This window comes from Cydia splendana, chromosome Z (genome assembly GCF_910591565.1).
Source record: "Cydia splendana chromosome Z, ilCydSple1.2, whole genome shotgun sequence".
NCBI classification, from domain to species: Eukaryota; Metazoa; Arthropoda; class Insecta; order Lepidoptera; family Tortricidae; genus Cydia; species Cydia splendana.
Window position 1 is genome coordinate 16,208,625 of NC_085987.1, and position 16,576 is coordinate 16,225,200.

The 16,576-nt window shown below is 38.2% G+C and overlaps 1 protein-coding gene across 1 annotated transcript; it reads right to left on the reverse strand.

The window, feature by feature from the left end:
- Positions 1-16,368, reverse strand: LOC134804786 (eukaryotic translation initiation factor 2A). The gene is made up of 12 exons (XM_063778026.1): positions 16,190-16,368; positions 15,884-16,025; positions 15,613-15,748; positions 13,901-13,980; positions 13,253-13,431; positions 12,796-12,950; positions 12,532-12,616; positions 11,174-11,349; positions 10,569-10,744; positions 9,556-9,809; positions 4,775-4,956; positions 1-4,280 (listed from the first exon to the last, which is right to left on the reverse strand). The coding sequence occupies exons 1-12, from the start codon at positions 16,212-16,214 to the stop codon at positions 4,155-4,157; spliced, it is 1,716 nt and encodes a 571-aa protein (XP_063634096.1). The 5' UTR covers positions 16,215-16,368; the 3' UTR covers positions 1-4,154.
- Positions 16,369-16,576: the final 208 nt, after the last annotated feature.

Below are 16,576 nucleotides of genomic sequence, written 5' to 3' on the forward strand. Positions count from 1 at the left end.
TTAGAAGTAAAAACATTTATTAAATAACTCGTTTAAAACTTGATTACCTACATTGGTAATTAAATACACAACAGTTTAATAAAGTAGAGGGCTGCGATAGTGACTGAGGCACGGTCACGGGCTTCAATTCAGATTTGAGATATTTTTGTTATTCAATACTTATACCTACTATTAAATGTCCTATGCAAAGTAAACCTTAAATAGCTCCATAATTAAAGTCCTCGACTGTACAACGTCGTATGTAATCTAGCTCGGAAACCATTCGTGTCTACTCGTAGAATTATTATGCATAACAATAAAAACTGGTAGGCAATAATATACTGAAATATACTGGTTTACTTATAGTACGTAGTTAAACAATCCCAGGACGAAGTAATAATATTTGAGCATGCCCAAAGTTTGATTAAATATAAGGAGGAAGGCCAGAAGGATATTCGACTTTGCCAGAACTATGGATGACGTGAAACATTGCATCATTATTTCCACAGCACCAGTAACTACTTATCTTGTTTTTGGGCGCAATGACAAGATTCTAACAAGATTATACTTATTTGCATACGAATGGTACCGAAGCTTGAATTGAAGAAAATACACTGTGTTACTGTAATAACTAACACAATGTATTTTCTTCCGTACAGGTTCCGTAACAAACAGGGTGAATCGACGTTTTCTTGTTAATACTCGTTGCCAATGGTTACGGACGCCTGGGTCACTTTTAAAACCCTGGTGTTATTTATGGTATTTAAAATAACCAAACATACATTTTTATGGCAGTTATTAGCACTTTCAATAATAGGATTAATGGGTCATCTACTTAGCATATTAGTAGCATATAGTATAACATTTCTTCTAACAAGTTATGCTACTATTGGCAGACGGCAGAATAATAACAAAAAAAAGTTGAACCACCCCTCTGTAACATAATAAATGAAAACAAAAAATATCCTTACAACACTAAAAAAACAGTAGGTAAAGTGGAAATTGCAGAAATTTCTTGATCGATCTCGTCACAGGGGGAGTACATATGAGTTGGGATTCATGTATACCTAAGGACGATTTTCGAAAGAGTAATATATAAAATATAACAGATTACTTCGTACTTAATTCCCAAAAACGTGACAGTATTGATCACTCACAAGTTAGGTCAGAAAGTGTAATTAGTTTCAACCTAATAAACTGCTTTATCATTATCACAGAAGATATCAAGATACTATGTCGCCAAATGTTATTTTCGTAATTTGATAGACAAAATATATTTTTTAAATAACTTCGTAAGGCACGTATTGCACTTCAATAGGTGATGCAAATAATAGTGGAAAACGTAAAACATTTTATATGTTATACAATATCCTTAGTCACCCATACTTTGATGTTCTCTTCTGGATCCTGTCCATGCCAGAACCGGTAATACACCACAGAAAAAGAAAACAGCTGTTGTGTAGCAACGCACATGTGTTAATCTTGTAGGCCGATGTTCCTTGGGACTTGTAATATCGCATTGTAAAAACTAAGTACATATGTAGGTATATACCTATGTAAACTAAGTTACATACTTCTACTGTACTGCTACTTTGAATTGTTAACATTTTCGACGCCGTGTCAAATATAAAAGATATCACTCGGACGCCACGTCACCGAAGTGTCAAAACTGAAATTGAACTTTATGCATTTGCACGTAGGTCTATGTTGCTCTGTGGTCTGTGACCGATTAATTGGTCTTTGGCGTTGAACCTGCGGTGCGGATATATCGGTCATTGGCGTTCAAAAGGTTAACGACGAGCGATTCGCAGCATACCACAATATTCATTGTAACACGCGAATGTGTAGCGAGATGCTAAAGTGCATTCCCACTTTATTAATTAATTCGAATCATAAAGTGCGTATGCACTTTTGCAGTAGTGTAAACCATTGTTTGCAGTTCTACTACTGAATTGATTGTTTTATAATGAACTTTCTATTTAACAATATAGGTACATATTTATATTAACTATTAATATAGCTTTCAAAAAATGTACAGTTCTAGTTTGGGTCTTAAATATTTTACATCACATCACATACAAGTAACTACATAAATATCTACTCATTCCTTTTCAATGTAAATATTCATCATATATTTATATAATTCCATTACTTTGTATGTACACTAACATCTAATAAGTAAATGCAAAGAAATTAAGGACAATAAGTAGGCCCTATATGTATATATAATGCAGACACTAGTTGAGCGTTTCTTTTATTTTTTGCCATTTTATATATTGTGACCTTTTTTGCCACTTTTGTGTTATTTCTAGTCAGGATAGCGAGCCCTTTTTATTCTTATAGGAGAAAAAAAAGTGTCCTAAAATTTCCATACATTTTTCAAACTTTCCTTTTTGTTACCGCCATACAAAGTGTATGGGGAAATGGTAACACAATAGGAAAAAAACTCTGGGACTTTTTTTATTCCGCCAATAATGCTCAGTGGTTCTCCTCTTCAAACAGTAACTAAATTTAAATACTTGGGTCACTGGGTTACTGACACTCTAAAAGACGATGTTGATATAGAAAGGGAGCGCAGAGCACTGTCGGTAAGGTGTAATATGCTGTCTCGCAGGTTTGCGCGTTGTTCGACAGAGGTGAAAATAACCCTGTTCAAAACGTATTGTCAAACCTTATACACGTGCAACCTGTGGAGTCACTACACCAAAAAAGCCTACAGTGTTCTGCGCGTCCAATACAATAACGCCTTCAGGGGGTTGTTGGGGCTGCCCTGGCGCTGCAGCGCGTCAGGAATGTTCGCCGCGTGGAGAACCGACGGTTTCCAAGCCGTGCTGCGCAAGCGGGTAGCATCCCTGGGCGAGCGCGTGCGGGGCAGTGCCAACACTCTCCTGAAGGTGATCGCTGAGAGGATGGACAGCCCTATCCTCGCTCACTGGATGTCCTTGCACGTCAATTGTAATTATAATTATACTTTCTACTAACACACCTAATATAAGTTATTACTTAGTACTAACATAATATGGATGTATTTGTATCCGAAATAAATGCTTTCATTTCATTTCATTTTACCCCATTAGGATCGAAAGAGCTCGTGATTCTGAGTAGAAATAACACAAAAGTGGCAAAAAAGGTCACAATAAATAAAAATGGCTAAAAATATAAGTAACGCTCAGTTGCGTTATTCATAAACGCGCTACAAGCCTCTATTAGCTATTAATCGTTTGCCTTAATTTGTCTGTTTCACTTTTTGTATTTGTAAGAGAGAGAGAGAGGGGTGGAACAAAAATCAACTAATTGAGGCTTGTGAAGTTTTATAAATAAGAGGGAAATCAACAATCACATACCTAATAGTAAACAGTAGTACATTAAGCCCAACCAGATATCCAGAAGAAAAACATTAAGTCTAAGTCTAAGTCTTAACGGCCTCCTAGCTTAGTCGATAGTGACCCTGCCTATGAAGCAGGAGGTCCCGGGTTCGAATCCCGGTAAGGCTATTTATTTGTGTGTTATCACAAATATTTGTTCCGGAGTTATGGATGTTTTCCATGTATATAAGTATTTATTTATAATTATTATATATATATCGTCGTCTAGTACCCACAACACAAGCTTTATTGAGGTTACCGTGGGACTAAGGTCGATTTGTGCAAAATTGTCCAATAATGTAAAAGTATGTTTACAGAAGTAAAAAGAAGGATAGTGCAGCCGGGTACCATACATATTTAAAATATTATCTACACTTTCGAGTTTTTGTTATTCGTAAAGGAGACATTTTTGACTCCTCTTCGTGGTGATATAGACACGCATCTTTATAAGTATTGGCGATACGATTTAATATTTCGATAAAATAGCTGATTTGATCAGCCACGCGCCTGCTTGCAAGGATATAGAAGAAGTATAATTTTAAATGCAGTAAAATATGCGCTAGACGTAAACACTACGTCTGTTTAGAGTTGACAAATAAGGTTGTCTAACAACCGAACTGCATGAAGACCAATCACTGACATTGACGTCGTTCGTTAAACGAACCACTAACATGGGATAGACGCCCCTAAAATTTAACACAAGAGCACTACGGTATGATTAGTTGTACTTGGTATATGGAAGCATACGGAGAATAGAAGTAGTCAACAGTAACGGGGAGAGGTGTCGCACGGGTGAGGGTCCGGCTGCGATCATAACCGGAGTTGGGCCAGCTCCTTGAGCAAGGCGGCTTCGGTCTCTATCTTCGCTTTCTGGTTGATTTCGAGAGGCTTGCCCGCACCTCGCTGCTGCTTCAGCTTCTCGATGTCACTCAGTTTCTGAAACATTGCATAACAGACTTTACAGCACAGATGGTGCTACTTTGCCGCACTAGTGCGATAATTAGCACATTACGTAACTATGTCGAAAATGTAAAAGGCTATATATGTCTCAAGTAGACTTACATTGAAACGAATTCATCAGGAACTACAACTACATTCATCAACTACAAAATTAAGCTTAGTGGCAAAAATATACATAAAACAAACAGAATAAAATACCTAAATACACATAACACATAACATAACACGGACATAACCTGCCGGAAGCGTAATTTTTCCATTTTTTCCTTTAATATAAAATTTGGAATAACACGAAATGGGCCCAACTCGGCATACTTCTTTCTAATCCAGCATGATATTTTTATGCGTCGTCTTGCGGCTCGGACATATAATTTACCTTGGATAACTACTACTACAGTGTAATATACTTACTACTATACTACCTCTTCCATTATAGTGTAATCTATCTGTGGTGGTGTCGTGGGACTGACCTTATTAATATTTTTGATCTTTTTATCCTTCTCGGGGTCGCCGGTAGAGACGAAAGCAGCCCGCGCGGGCGCACCTGGCTCGGCCGGCGGCGGCGCTTCGCCGGAGGCCTTCTCTTCGGCGGTGCGCGCTTTGCGAGCTTCGCGCTTTTGCTTCTGTTTTAAAGCCTGCTTCGATGGGGCCGCTGTGATATACATATAATTTATTAGATTAAGGATCATTTCAAAACATTAATAAAATAAATACATGAGGATCGGAAAATATTTTTCACGAATAAGGGCTCCCGTTTGTACTCATTTAGTATAGGTAGGAACGCTACGGATTATATCAGTTGCGTCCACATTACATGTGCTTATGTAAGTTACAAATATCTACTTATGTACAAGAGATGAATATCGGCTGTTATAATATAAAATGGTGTAAGATGCAACTCAGTAGTGTTGTGCGATGCACGCACTACTGAGCAACGCAACGCTTTTTAGTGCGATGTTAGTTGACCATTAAGAGTCCTTACTCCTACAGACGAGCGTATTTTGCAAAATGCTTCCTTTTTCATTTAAGATTACGACGTAACTATTAGTATTTATTCAAAAACTGATAACGTACTTAAATAATCATTTCTTAAACTAGGGGCTGAAAACGTTCAAATTTTCATTTTCTCTTTTTGAACCTAAAATAAATGAGTTTTCTTAGGAGTCTTTTTCAAATTTTGCAGTGAGAAGGGTCGTTTCGGTTCTCAATTTTGCAGTAAACAAGAATCATTCGGTACATGAATGATTACAATTCAACTCACCATATCTTGTACGAGGGGCTGACATGCTTGAAAATCGAAGATTCATTTTAAAAAATTGATAAAAAACCTTCCGAGTTTTCTTCATTTTTTTGGTGAAAACAGGGTTACATTACATTTTTTTATCGCAAATTGGACTTATATTTTGCCCCAAAAATAATATTTTATCAAATTGTAACTTTATGTCTACTCATAAAAAAAAAATCATAACTATAGGACCTACCTAGCCGTAAATCTATATTTTTTTAAAGACGTATAAATCACGCTGCACCGACACCGCGCGCTCAGTCTCCGCCGAGTGCGCTTAGGGGACGGACCTGTGCTCGACCGTCAGGCGTTCGTTGCTTTCGTAACCATCGAGAGAGTTCCGAGAAGTGCTGTATACTATGATTAGAAAATCTTGATCCAAGGGTGTACATTTTTTACACCATATTTAATTTTAACAACCGACTCTCGCTTATGTGATAGATTTTCAGTGTTACTTGAATTCTGGTTAGGGTTTGCATTTTTATTATACCCGGACGACCTGGATGATGTCCAGGTTCTCATGATGGAGTCAGGAATGGTCACCGAACTCCTAATCTACTCATCATAACTCCATCGTGTTTGGGCTCAATAGATTTTCCTTGACGAACACCATCGATCTAGATGAGGTCCAGGTTCTCATGATGGAGTCAGGAGTTGGTCACCAGAACTCCTAATCTACTCATTAACACTCCATCGTGTTTGGGTTCAAATGATTTGCCCTGACGAGCACCATCTATCTAGATAAGGTCCAGGGTCATGAGACCCTTCTGGTGACCAACTTCTGACTCCATCATGAGATGGTCACCAGAAGTCCTAATTTACTCATCATAAGTCCATCGTGTTTGGGCTCAATCGATTTGCCTCGACGAGCACCATCTATCTAGATGAGGTCCAGGGTCATGAGACCCTTCTGGTGACCAACTCCTGACTCCATCATGAGATGGTCGCCAGATGTTCTAATCTACTCATAATAACTCCATCGTGTTTGGGCTCAATAGATTTGCCCCGACGAGCACCATCGATCTAGATGAAGTCCAGGTTCTCATGATGGAGTCAGTAATGGTCACCGAACTCCTAATCTACTCATCATAACTCCATCCTGTTTGGGCTCAATAGATTTTCCTTGACGAACACCATCGATCTAGATGAGGTCCAGGTTCTCATGATGGAGTCAGGAGTTGGTCACCAGAACTCCTAATCTACTCATTATCACTCCATCGTGTTTGGGCTCAATCGATTTGCCTCGACGAGCACCATCTATCTAGATGAGGTCCAGGGTCATGAGACCCTTCTGGTGACCAGCTCCTGACTCCATCATGAGATGGTCACCAGATGTTCTAATCTACTCATCATAACTCCATCGTGTTTGGGCTCAATAGATTTGCCCCGACGAGCACCATTGATCTAGATGAAGTCCAGGTTCTCATGATGGAGTCAGGAGTTGGTCACCAGAAATCCTAATCTACTCATTATCACTCTATCGTGATTGGGCTCATTAGATTTGCCCTGACGAGCACCATCTATCTAGATGAGGTCCAGAGTCATGAGACTCTTCTGGTGACCAACTCCTGACTCCATTACGAGATGGGGTCAGGAGTTGGTCCCCAGAAGTCCTAATCTATTCATCATAACTCCATCGTGTTTGGGATCAATAGATTTGCCCCGACAAGCACCATCGATCTAGAATCTAGATGAAGTCCAGGTTTTCATGATGGAGTCAGGAGTTGGTCACCAGAACTCCTAATCTACTCATCATAACTCCATCGTGTTTGGGCTCAATAGATTTTCCTTGACGAGCACTATCGATCTAGATGCGGTTGATAGATTATTAATATTATTTTATTTTACATACATACTTACAAATAAAGCTTCATTTGCTTCCCACAAGGATCAAGTAAACCTTATAAATCAACTTCGTTCTAAATAAAAACCGGCCAAGTGCGAGTCGGACTCGCACACGAAGGGTTCCGTACCATTATCTATAAAAACGGTCACCCATCCAAGTACTGACCCCGCCCGAGCCCGACGTTGCTTAACTTCTATCAAAAATCACGTTTACAACAGTATGGGAGCCCCACTTAAATCTTTATTTTATTCTGTTTTAGTATTTGTTGTTATAGCGGCAACAGAAATACATCATCTGTGAAAATTTCAACTGTCTAGCTATCTCGATTCGTGAGATACAGCCTGGTGATTGACGGACGGACGGACGGACGGACGGACAGCGGAGTCTTAGTAATAGGGTCCCGTTTTACCCTTTGGGTACGGAACCCTAAAAACGGAGATACTTCTGTTTTAGACATAAAATCGAACTTCAGAGAGTTCAGTAGTTGTTACTTGCAGGTACTCTCGAATTTATTGTCATTATACAGGGTGGCCATAAAATAAGTGCTTTTCCGCTGCTGGCAAGAAAATGGTTGCTGGAAAAAAAATTACCCTCCCATAGAAAATGGACTAGACAAAATGTATGAAACAGCCAAATTTTTTTTTCGCGATTTCGGGGTTGGTCCCATCGCGGTTCGCGGTTGCTTAGTTCAGTATAATCCCTAAACCTCCCTGGCAACGGGAATGCACTTATTTTTGGCCACCCTGTATATATTATTATTTAATATAACCTTATCTTTAAAACATTTAATTATTCAATTTCCTTGGTGAACTGACTTGAATAAGTTACTTGACTTCGTGGATGAACTTGTCACAATAATTCCATGACATACAGAGGTAAACAATCATTATTTTTTACTCGTCGTTGGTTATATATTATCTCATCACATATACTCTATTGACTACTACCATGCTTATAAAATAAAATACAGAGTGCCAATATAACGTTAAAATAAATTTACTTGCAAATTAAATTGAAAAGTATCAAAATTATTCTTGTCTGCGTTGAAACGCGCTTAGCTTTGCCGGCGCTCGCGTACCGAGCGCTAACGCCATCTATCGAGTGTTATTTCGCAAAATCGGTGAACGCTCTAAGGAATAAGGGCTCTTAATAGGGTATTTTCCATGGTATAATAATATACTCCGCCTGGTACTCTATTCCGAGATTCGCGTATGACCTAACTGACACGGGCCTACGTCATCATGCTGTTTACAGGTTCTCAAACTTTAAAATGTGGGAGAATTTTAACCAACGGTGAAAATTATTTTAACGGCATTAATTTTAAGTTATTCATGTAGAAACGTAGTAAAATAAAACAAATCTAACGTATTAAATTAAACTGTATTTATCTATACAAGACAAACGTTTGAAAAACGAATTCACAGTTACACATTAATTACCAAGCTTACGACGTGAAAAGTTTGGAAAACACTGCGACTGCTGACACTGAGCGAGAAGGAAATAACAATTAACACGCGTTCGACAAGGATGACGGTCAGGGCATGAAGTTATCTAGATCCGAATTGTCAAATGTGACAGCGCTATCCTGTGTTGCCAGTAATGTAAACAGAATTACCCGAACGTCTGAAATTTCTTTCGTGAATCGGAAGATATTGCTAACGAATAATTAAAAATGACGTGTTATTGTAAAATTTAAGATAAAATACATATAAATGAAAATTATAAAGAAATATTTTAACTTATTAACCATAGGTATAATGAACCCATGTAACATGTTATGTTGAAATAAAGTGGCAATGTTATTGTGACGTAGGCCCGTGTCACTCTGGGAATAGAAGACCATGTTTTATTAGACCATGGTATTTTCCTACTAGTCAAATCAGTTACTTTTTTAAAGCTGTCAAAACGATTTGCTAATATGGAATTTATATGAAACATTACATCGTGACGTCACGGTCAACTCACCTACTTTTTATATTTCTATCCGTTTTATTAAATAGAACTTGTGTTTAAAAATAACTATTATTTGTGTTTTTCTAATAATTATCTGGTGCTTTATTTCATGCATGGTGTAAAATGATTTATTTTAAATACAGTATAATACCCTATTGTGTGATTACCATTAACGGTCTCCCCGGGGCGATGTGGCTTCTCATGCTCGTGCAGCGTGAAGGTGGAAGGCTTGTTGCGCGCGCCGGGTGGTCTGTACGCGGCGGCGGGCGCGGGCGTGGCGGGCGTGAGGCCGCGCGGCGCGGCGCGGGACAGCTCGCTCTTCGGGTACGAGCCCGGCTGCCAACCGATGGACAGCAGGTTCTCCTTGTCGACGCACCCTCGCTGGTGCATCAGCACTCCGGTGTAATGCCAGATCTTGTACCTGAAATGCACAAAATGTAGTAAGCCATATTAATGTCGACCCTTCTCTAAGGTTTGACCAATTTAACTTTATTTTAAGGTCGCATTGCTACGGCGGTGACTTTCCTACAAATATAGGAGTCAAAACTCGATGGCCTTACTCGCCAGTGTGTCATTCTAAGTACCTACGAAAGTACGCGTAAACCACGATCCAACATGTTTGATTTCTGGTCGTAGACCGCCTTGGCACGTACGTGTGTCACTGCCGCGAATAGCGAGCCGCCATTTTGTTGGTGTAGTCAATGTAGTTTGTGGGTGCGCATCGCTTGTAGCATTCTGGCATTTGACGTTTGAGTTTATATTGTTTGTTTCGTGTTTATAGCTCGTACATCTATCACCCCCTATAGGGTAGTTTCGTTTATGCCATTGGTAAACTGAATGTAACATTTCGGGATACTGCATCACTAAATACATTTGCGGAGGGATTGAGAGATGAGAGATGTGAATGTGGAGAACAAGTACACAACGTGGTTTAAATAAGTACCTAGCGTGTAACGTCAACCGTAAACTGAGGCTTAAAAGCTCGTTGAATTCGTTGCGCATTCACATACCTACGCACCTTTAGGAAGCGCTCATGAACCGTAAGGCACTCAAAGCCGACTAGGTATTTACTGGCGCGAAGTGATAATGTCGCGTGGGTCCCGTCGTGGTGCCCGGTCCCACGCATCCACGTGATGCCGAATATTCTACACCCCAACAGCACATGTGCGACTTGACTTACCCGTTGCCTTGCGTGAGCCTCGGGTAGGTGGTGGCGGTGAGGAAGGTCTCCCCGCGCGGGTCCCACTGCAGGCTCGTGGTGTCGGGCGCCGCGCACTTGCCGAGCCGCTTGTAGCCGCGCGGATCCCACACTTCCACGTGGCCCGTGCCAATGTTACCGAACCCACCCAGCAGAACATGTGTGAATGAGTTAAGGTAGTTCTAAAGTTGAAGCTTGAAGAATGTTTATTGACTAGCAAATTTAGAGACCCGGGTTAAACACATTGTTTAATGTAAGCATTCAGCTCAATTTGCTCACATCTTTTGATAGTCAACGTGCATAATTTCAAGCAGCGCTTTCAACAGCAGAAGTGGAAATTCTGCCAGGCATACTTGCACATTTTACGGTTGTAAAATAATCAACACGTGCTCTTATTCTCTACATAATAATAAAAATAATTCTGTTCTGAACACTTCGCCAGTTTGGCTACTTATGCTGTTGACTACACCTAAGTAATAAATAAAAGCTTGATTAAGAATTTCCATCAAAATTCTCGCCTGTAAAGTTGGAATTGGTCAGCTCTTTGATTAGAAACAGAAAACAGAGAGAGAAATATCGAAAAGGATATGATTTCCGTCGGGAGCATAATGGATGGTGTTCCAGGCTCCCGTCCCGAACTCGAAGAGGGGGTCACACTTGGCATTGAAAAGGGTGGCCTTGGCCGGCGCGTGGCCGTACACCGCCAGCCACTCGTTCCAGTTGCCGGGGTTCCACGCTATCGCGTGGATCGGACCCTCCTTATCTGAAATTATACACTAGCGTTTATGTTATTGTTATAGCATTCCGTTGAAGCCACATACAAAAGGTCGGGAGGTAACGGCGAACTTCAAGTTGGCCGTAATATACGAGGTGCGGTCCAAATATTTCTGGATGGAATGGTTTAGCTGTTTTAAAAAAAGAAAAAAAATATGTCATTTTTATTGTCATTTATCCTGTTCTTTTGGATATAGTTTTTGGGTTTCTATTGTTTGCGGTTTGTATTTCACGGCGATTAGAACAACAGGAAGTGGAAACTTTTTTTCAAGCTTACAGCGAAGTGAACGAAAAGCGTGCTCTCAGGAAGTTTTGGATGCCTATAAAAAACATGGAAAGAGTTTTCTGGAGTCAATTGTTACTGGGGACGAAACAATGGTTTTGTATTATGATTCCCTCTATAAAAGAGAATCGAAGGAGTGGCGTCGTCATGGTGAACAGCGGCCTCGGAAGGCGAAGGTAACGCAATCCACTAAAAAGACCATGGCTACCATGTTCTGGGATTGTCAAGGAATACTGTTGATGGACATAAAAGAAAGTTATACCACGGTGACTGGCAGCTCCTACGCTACCCTTAAACAACAGTTACAAGAGGTGATCAAGCACACACTTCGGGGAAAACTTAGCAGAGGTGTGCGCCTTCTCTACTACGATGCGCCCATTCACACTGCTTTAATTACCAAGGCTGCTGTTGCAAAGTGTGGCCTTGAGGAGATTCGCCAGCCACCGTATAGTCACGACCTGGCCCCTTGTGATTACTATTTGTTTTGGAAACTTAAGGTAGACTTAAGGGGAAGACGATTTTCTTCAGATGGCGAAGTGACCCATGCGGTTTACGCCCATTTTGAGGACAAACTTTCAGAGTACTTTACAAGGGGATAAAAAAGCTAATTTACAGATTTAAAAAGTGTGTTGAAATAGAAGGGAAATATATCGAATAATAAAAATAGTTTTGTAAATGTATGCTCTTATTTTCTATGTCAGGCCGGAAACTTTTAGACCGCACCTCGTATACTTATTATATACTTTATAATATGAATATATCGGGTGTCCCTAAAATGAGATTTTCATTAAGGGTAAATTTGCTTAATCTTGTAGCCCATCAGCTGTTCTATAAGCCCTTTAAGTTTTGGCGTTGGTTTAGGGACACCCTGTATGTATGTGTACTCACTAAAGACCATGTTCCCCGCATTTCCCTTTACGTCGCCGTATGACAGTGACTGTTTACCGTAGTACGAACCACCCGTTTTGTCCACCTAAAATGCAAACAATTAAATATGAAACTGGTATACCAAACATCTCCATGTTGTCAAAATAACATTTATGGTTTCAAGTAATATGTACATATTGCATTTGCACTAATGCTGGTGACGTGTGTGTGATATTTTTGGATATGACAAAGGTTAACTTTACAAGGAATTTACTGGCAACTTACGTCAGTTTGTGTGAGGGTGAAAATGTTGGTGCCGCGGCGATTCCAGTAAAAAGTTGCTTTGTCTGCCTGGAAACAAGTCCTGCTGACCACAGCCTTTTCCAATTCCAAATTCGGGTACTGCAGCACCTTCCAAACCGAAGGTTGCCCCGATTTGCCTGTAAATTTGGGTTTAAATTTAAAGCTATGAATAAAATAACTTAACACTCATTATAGTTCGTTTTTTAGCATTAGAAAAAAGGTAAACAATCTTGACGTGTCTTTTTATTGGAAATAACTTTTGTAAAAAAAGTCACGGCAAATATGTAGGTAACAATTATGAATCATATCATATACGATTATTTACATTCTTTTGCTTTCATAAGTAATAGAATAGCTACTGATTATTAAAAAGCGTTTTTCAATTAAAATACACGTCAAGATCGCCTTTTTCGAAAAAAAAAAAAAACCAGCAGTTTACCAATAGTAAAAATTGAAAAGTAATAAGTCGGAGCCGCGCTTGGGGCAACACTGAAGCAGTTTAGCTTCTCCGCATTAATAGTGTGGCTGTAGCGTTCGAAGTTGCCATCTTCATAAATCAGCACTCGATTACCAGCTTGTATGGCAAATAACTTTTCATCTGATGACCACTTTGGCTCCCTAATAAAAGTAATAAGAATTATATAAGTAAAACAAATTTCAGTATAAATTGACTATCCTAAATGACTTTTTCTCCTAAAGGGACATAATATAACTTCCATAATTAGTATCTTAAACGATTTAAGTAGATTATGTATTCACATTACACTCTACTAAATATGGTAAGTAACTAAATCATTTAGAATGGTAAATTTATGGTGTAATACATATAGTGTTAATAACTTCATTCAGCAAGTAGTTAAGCATCCTAAAAGTAATATTATTACTTTATTAGGAAGCTACGGTACAATGGTCTGTAAGTTCCTTGTCAGGATTACTGAATAAAAGCCTTGTTAATAAACATTATTCAATTATTTATTAGAATACAACATCATTTGGTTGCATGTCTTCAAAGTTCAGTAAAAACATCATTATCATTATTATTTTTGATCACTTTCATGAAACATGTCAGTAGGTATGCAACACTTACCAACCAGTTTGTAGTTTCTGTGTAAAAGATGCAATAACAGCTTTCTTGGCGATGTTGTAAACATGCAAGTTTGGTTTGCCCTACAATTAAAACAAACTCATCAATAACTAACTTCAAATGCTTAACAATCAAGTATTAGTAACATACAGGTATATCCTAGAATTTTCATTACTCTACTGTTAGAGAAAATTGTACAGAGTTTTTAAAAGGCATTAGAATTATGTAATTGCTCTTGTTTGGGACTATAATAAAATTATGCACATGATTATAATATGTATTTTTTGTCATTGATTTGCACAATTACAATAGGGGAAGGTGGGAGGTGGGCAGGCTTACTGCTCTGAGCCTTGTAAAATAAAAATTAAAATAGATAATTATTGCCCATACACCATGTTTTTTTTTTATTTCCGTTAATTTCAAGGGTGCATTCCTGAGCTTAAATCAAGTAACTTTCTCAAAGACACCGCTATTCTAATTAACTCCATTTCGGAGATAATCAATAAAAAATTTTTTTCCTATAACGCCTCTACAAGCGTGTACACTTGCCTTAGGGCCGGTTTACATATTGATTAGTGTTTAGAATGAGTTCATACATTTGCTACTAAACTTAAGTACAATCTCGGTCGATCGATGTTCGAAATGACATTGATATGTCACAGATTTCAATTGTTTAGTTGAATTAAATGTAATGCCCGTGTTACAACAACGCTATATGCTACAATTAATTACTTTTTAAACTTAAACTTTTTTTTAGAAAAAAACAAAAAAAAATTTTTTGTTTTGAAAACTAACTATGCCATTTAGTTTTCTTAAACGTACTTAACCATACCCCGAAGTTAACGGAATTCAATAAAAACACGGTGTATACGTCCCACTGCTGGGCACAGCCCTACTCTCAAGCATGAGAGGGTTTGGGCTATATTTCCCTCGCTGGGCCAATGCACCTTTGAATTTCTTTGTGGATGTATGCAGGTTTACTCACGTTGTTTTCCTTCACCGAAAAGCTAGTGGTAAATATCAAATGATATTCCGTACATAAGTTCCGAAAAACTGAATCAAATGCTACTCCATTGCCCACTTATCTGTCTATAATAACAGTGATTTGATACAAAGCAACTTGGTCAAGTTATAATGATTTTCCCAAAAAGTGGGATATGTATGATTTGTACACCATTGGTTTCATCCCGGGACTTATTATTTTCTCAACTATTTCACCTGTTCTAGTCACCTTTTAGGCATATCTGACTGACCTGGTTTTGTAATAATACTTGATTTTAATTTTTCTTCAGTTCCATGGGATGCATTCATACAGTATAAATGTACATGCAATTGACTGTACATAGGCAGTAATCTGAATACTTATTCAAGATAGATGCATTCAAAGGAGAACCAAAAATTACTTTTCAGTAGGTAGCCTAAACACATATTGACTCTGGCAAAGTCTGCTACCCGTACTACCATCATTGATAGCTGAAAACTAACATGCATGAAAATCCTTTCAGTTGTTTTTGAGTTTATTGCAAACATACAGACAGATAGATGTGGCGGAGGACATGGTTTTAAAAGGTGTAGGGTTGAAGATTCAGATTAGAATATCTCTATAATGCTGGCCTGACATGCACTTGACCAGTTCTTTTATCAAAAGACCTTTCTTTTGATAAAGAGTTAGGAGGTTATATAAAATAAGTAGTAATAAGATTTAAATCACTTACTTGAGGATTATCTTTATTCATAAGAAACATTTCCCAAGCCATGAAATAGTTGTCCAGAGGAGAAAACAACATGTCCTTGATATTTCCCTCTATTGAACCCGCTACAGACCAGTCTGAACATTTTACTATTTCAGCTCTGTAATAATTTAGACAAATAATTATCTAACAAGCAAACTTTAACATAATTGATTACAAACGAAATTGTACTCCTCAAAGTGAGTAGCTTCATATCTTTCAATCTGAAAATACTTTACCAAGGGCAAATACATACTTTTTATCAGTTCGGTAAGCCAGGTAGCCGCCTTTTGGGCTGAATATGAGGCTGCGAATGTTGGTTGTAGTTTCATCGCGGAGAGTTTTTTCAGCATATGGTTCTTTAAATTCCACTAAGAATATATTTTTGTTTGTTAACCCTGAAAGTAGAACGAAGAAGGTTAAATCAAAAAATGTACTAGTACTTTCGGAAGTATAAAAGGTAATATACATTTTGGGTTATTTAAAGTAGTCATGCTGTAAACTTCCAACAGGACATAAAATTCTCATTAACATTTTTCAACAAGATAATTTTAACATGTACCTGCAAAATTAGGTAAGGTGCCCATTCTAAAATACTTCTACTTAGTAGTAAAATATATAAAACCAAATTAAGTAACGAAATCGAACTTAAAGGTTATCTTACTGTAACATATTCTTAATTAATATTTTTTTGGTTCATTTCGTTGCAGAAATGCATGCAGATTTTGACAATGACACTGACAATAACATAGACAAACTTGTTTTTTTTTATAAGATTTTGATAATCTCGAAAAATATTACACTATCAATAATATTGATAGTGGATGATATTATTGATAGTGTACTCTTCAATAATTTCAATATTTTTTACTGTTCGTGTTCTGTTCTACGTTCTACTAGTAATATTTTTTTCTCATGTGGCAACATTAAGAGCAATCAATAAGTTCCC

Bases quoted from the DNA above. Each gene is read 5' to 3' on its own strand.
- LOC134804786 (XM_063778026.1), bottom strand. From the start codon at position 16,214: ATGGGCACCTTACCTAATTTTGCAG. The intron at 16,026-16,189 runs GTACATGTTAAA...TTCTACTTTCAG, and splicing joins CACCTTACCTAATTTTGCAG to GGTTAACAAACAAAAATATA. The intron at 12,617-12,795 runs GTAAGTTGCCAG...TTTGCATTTTAG, and splicing joins TCACCCTCACACAAACTGAC to GTGGACAAAACGGGTGGTTC.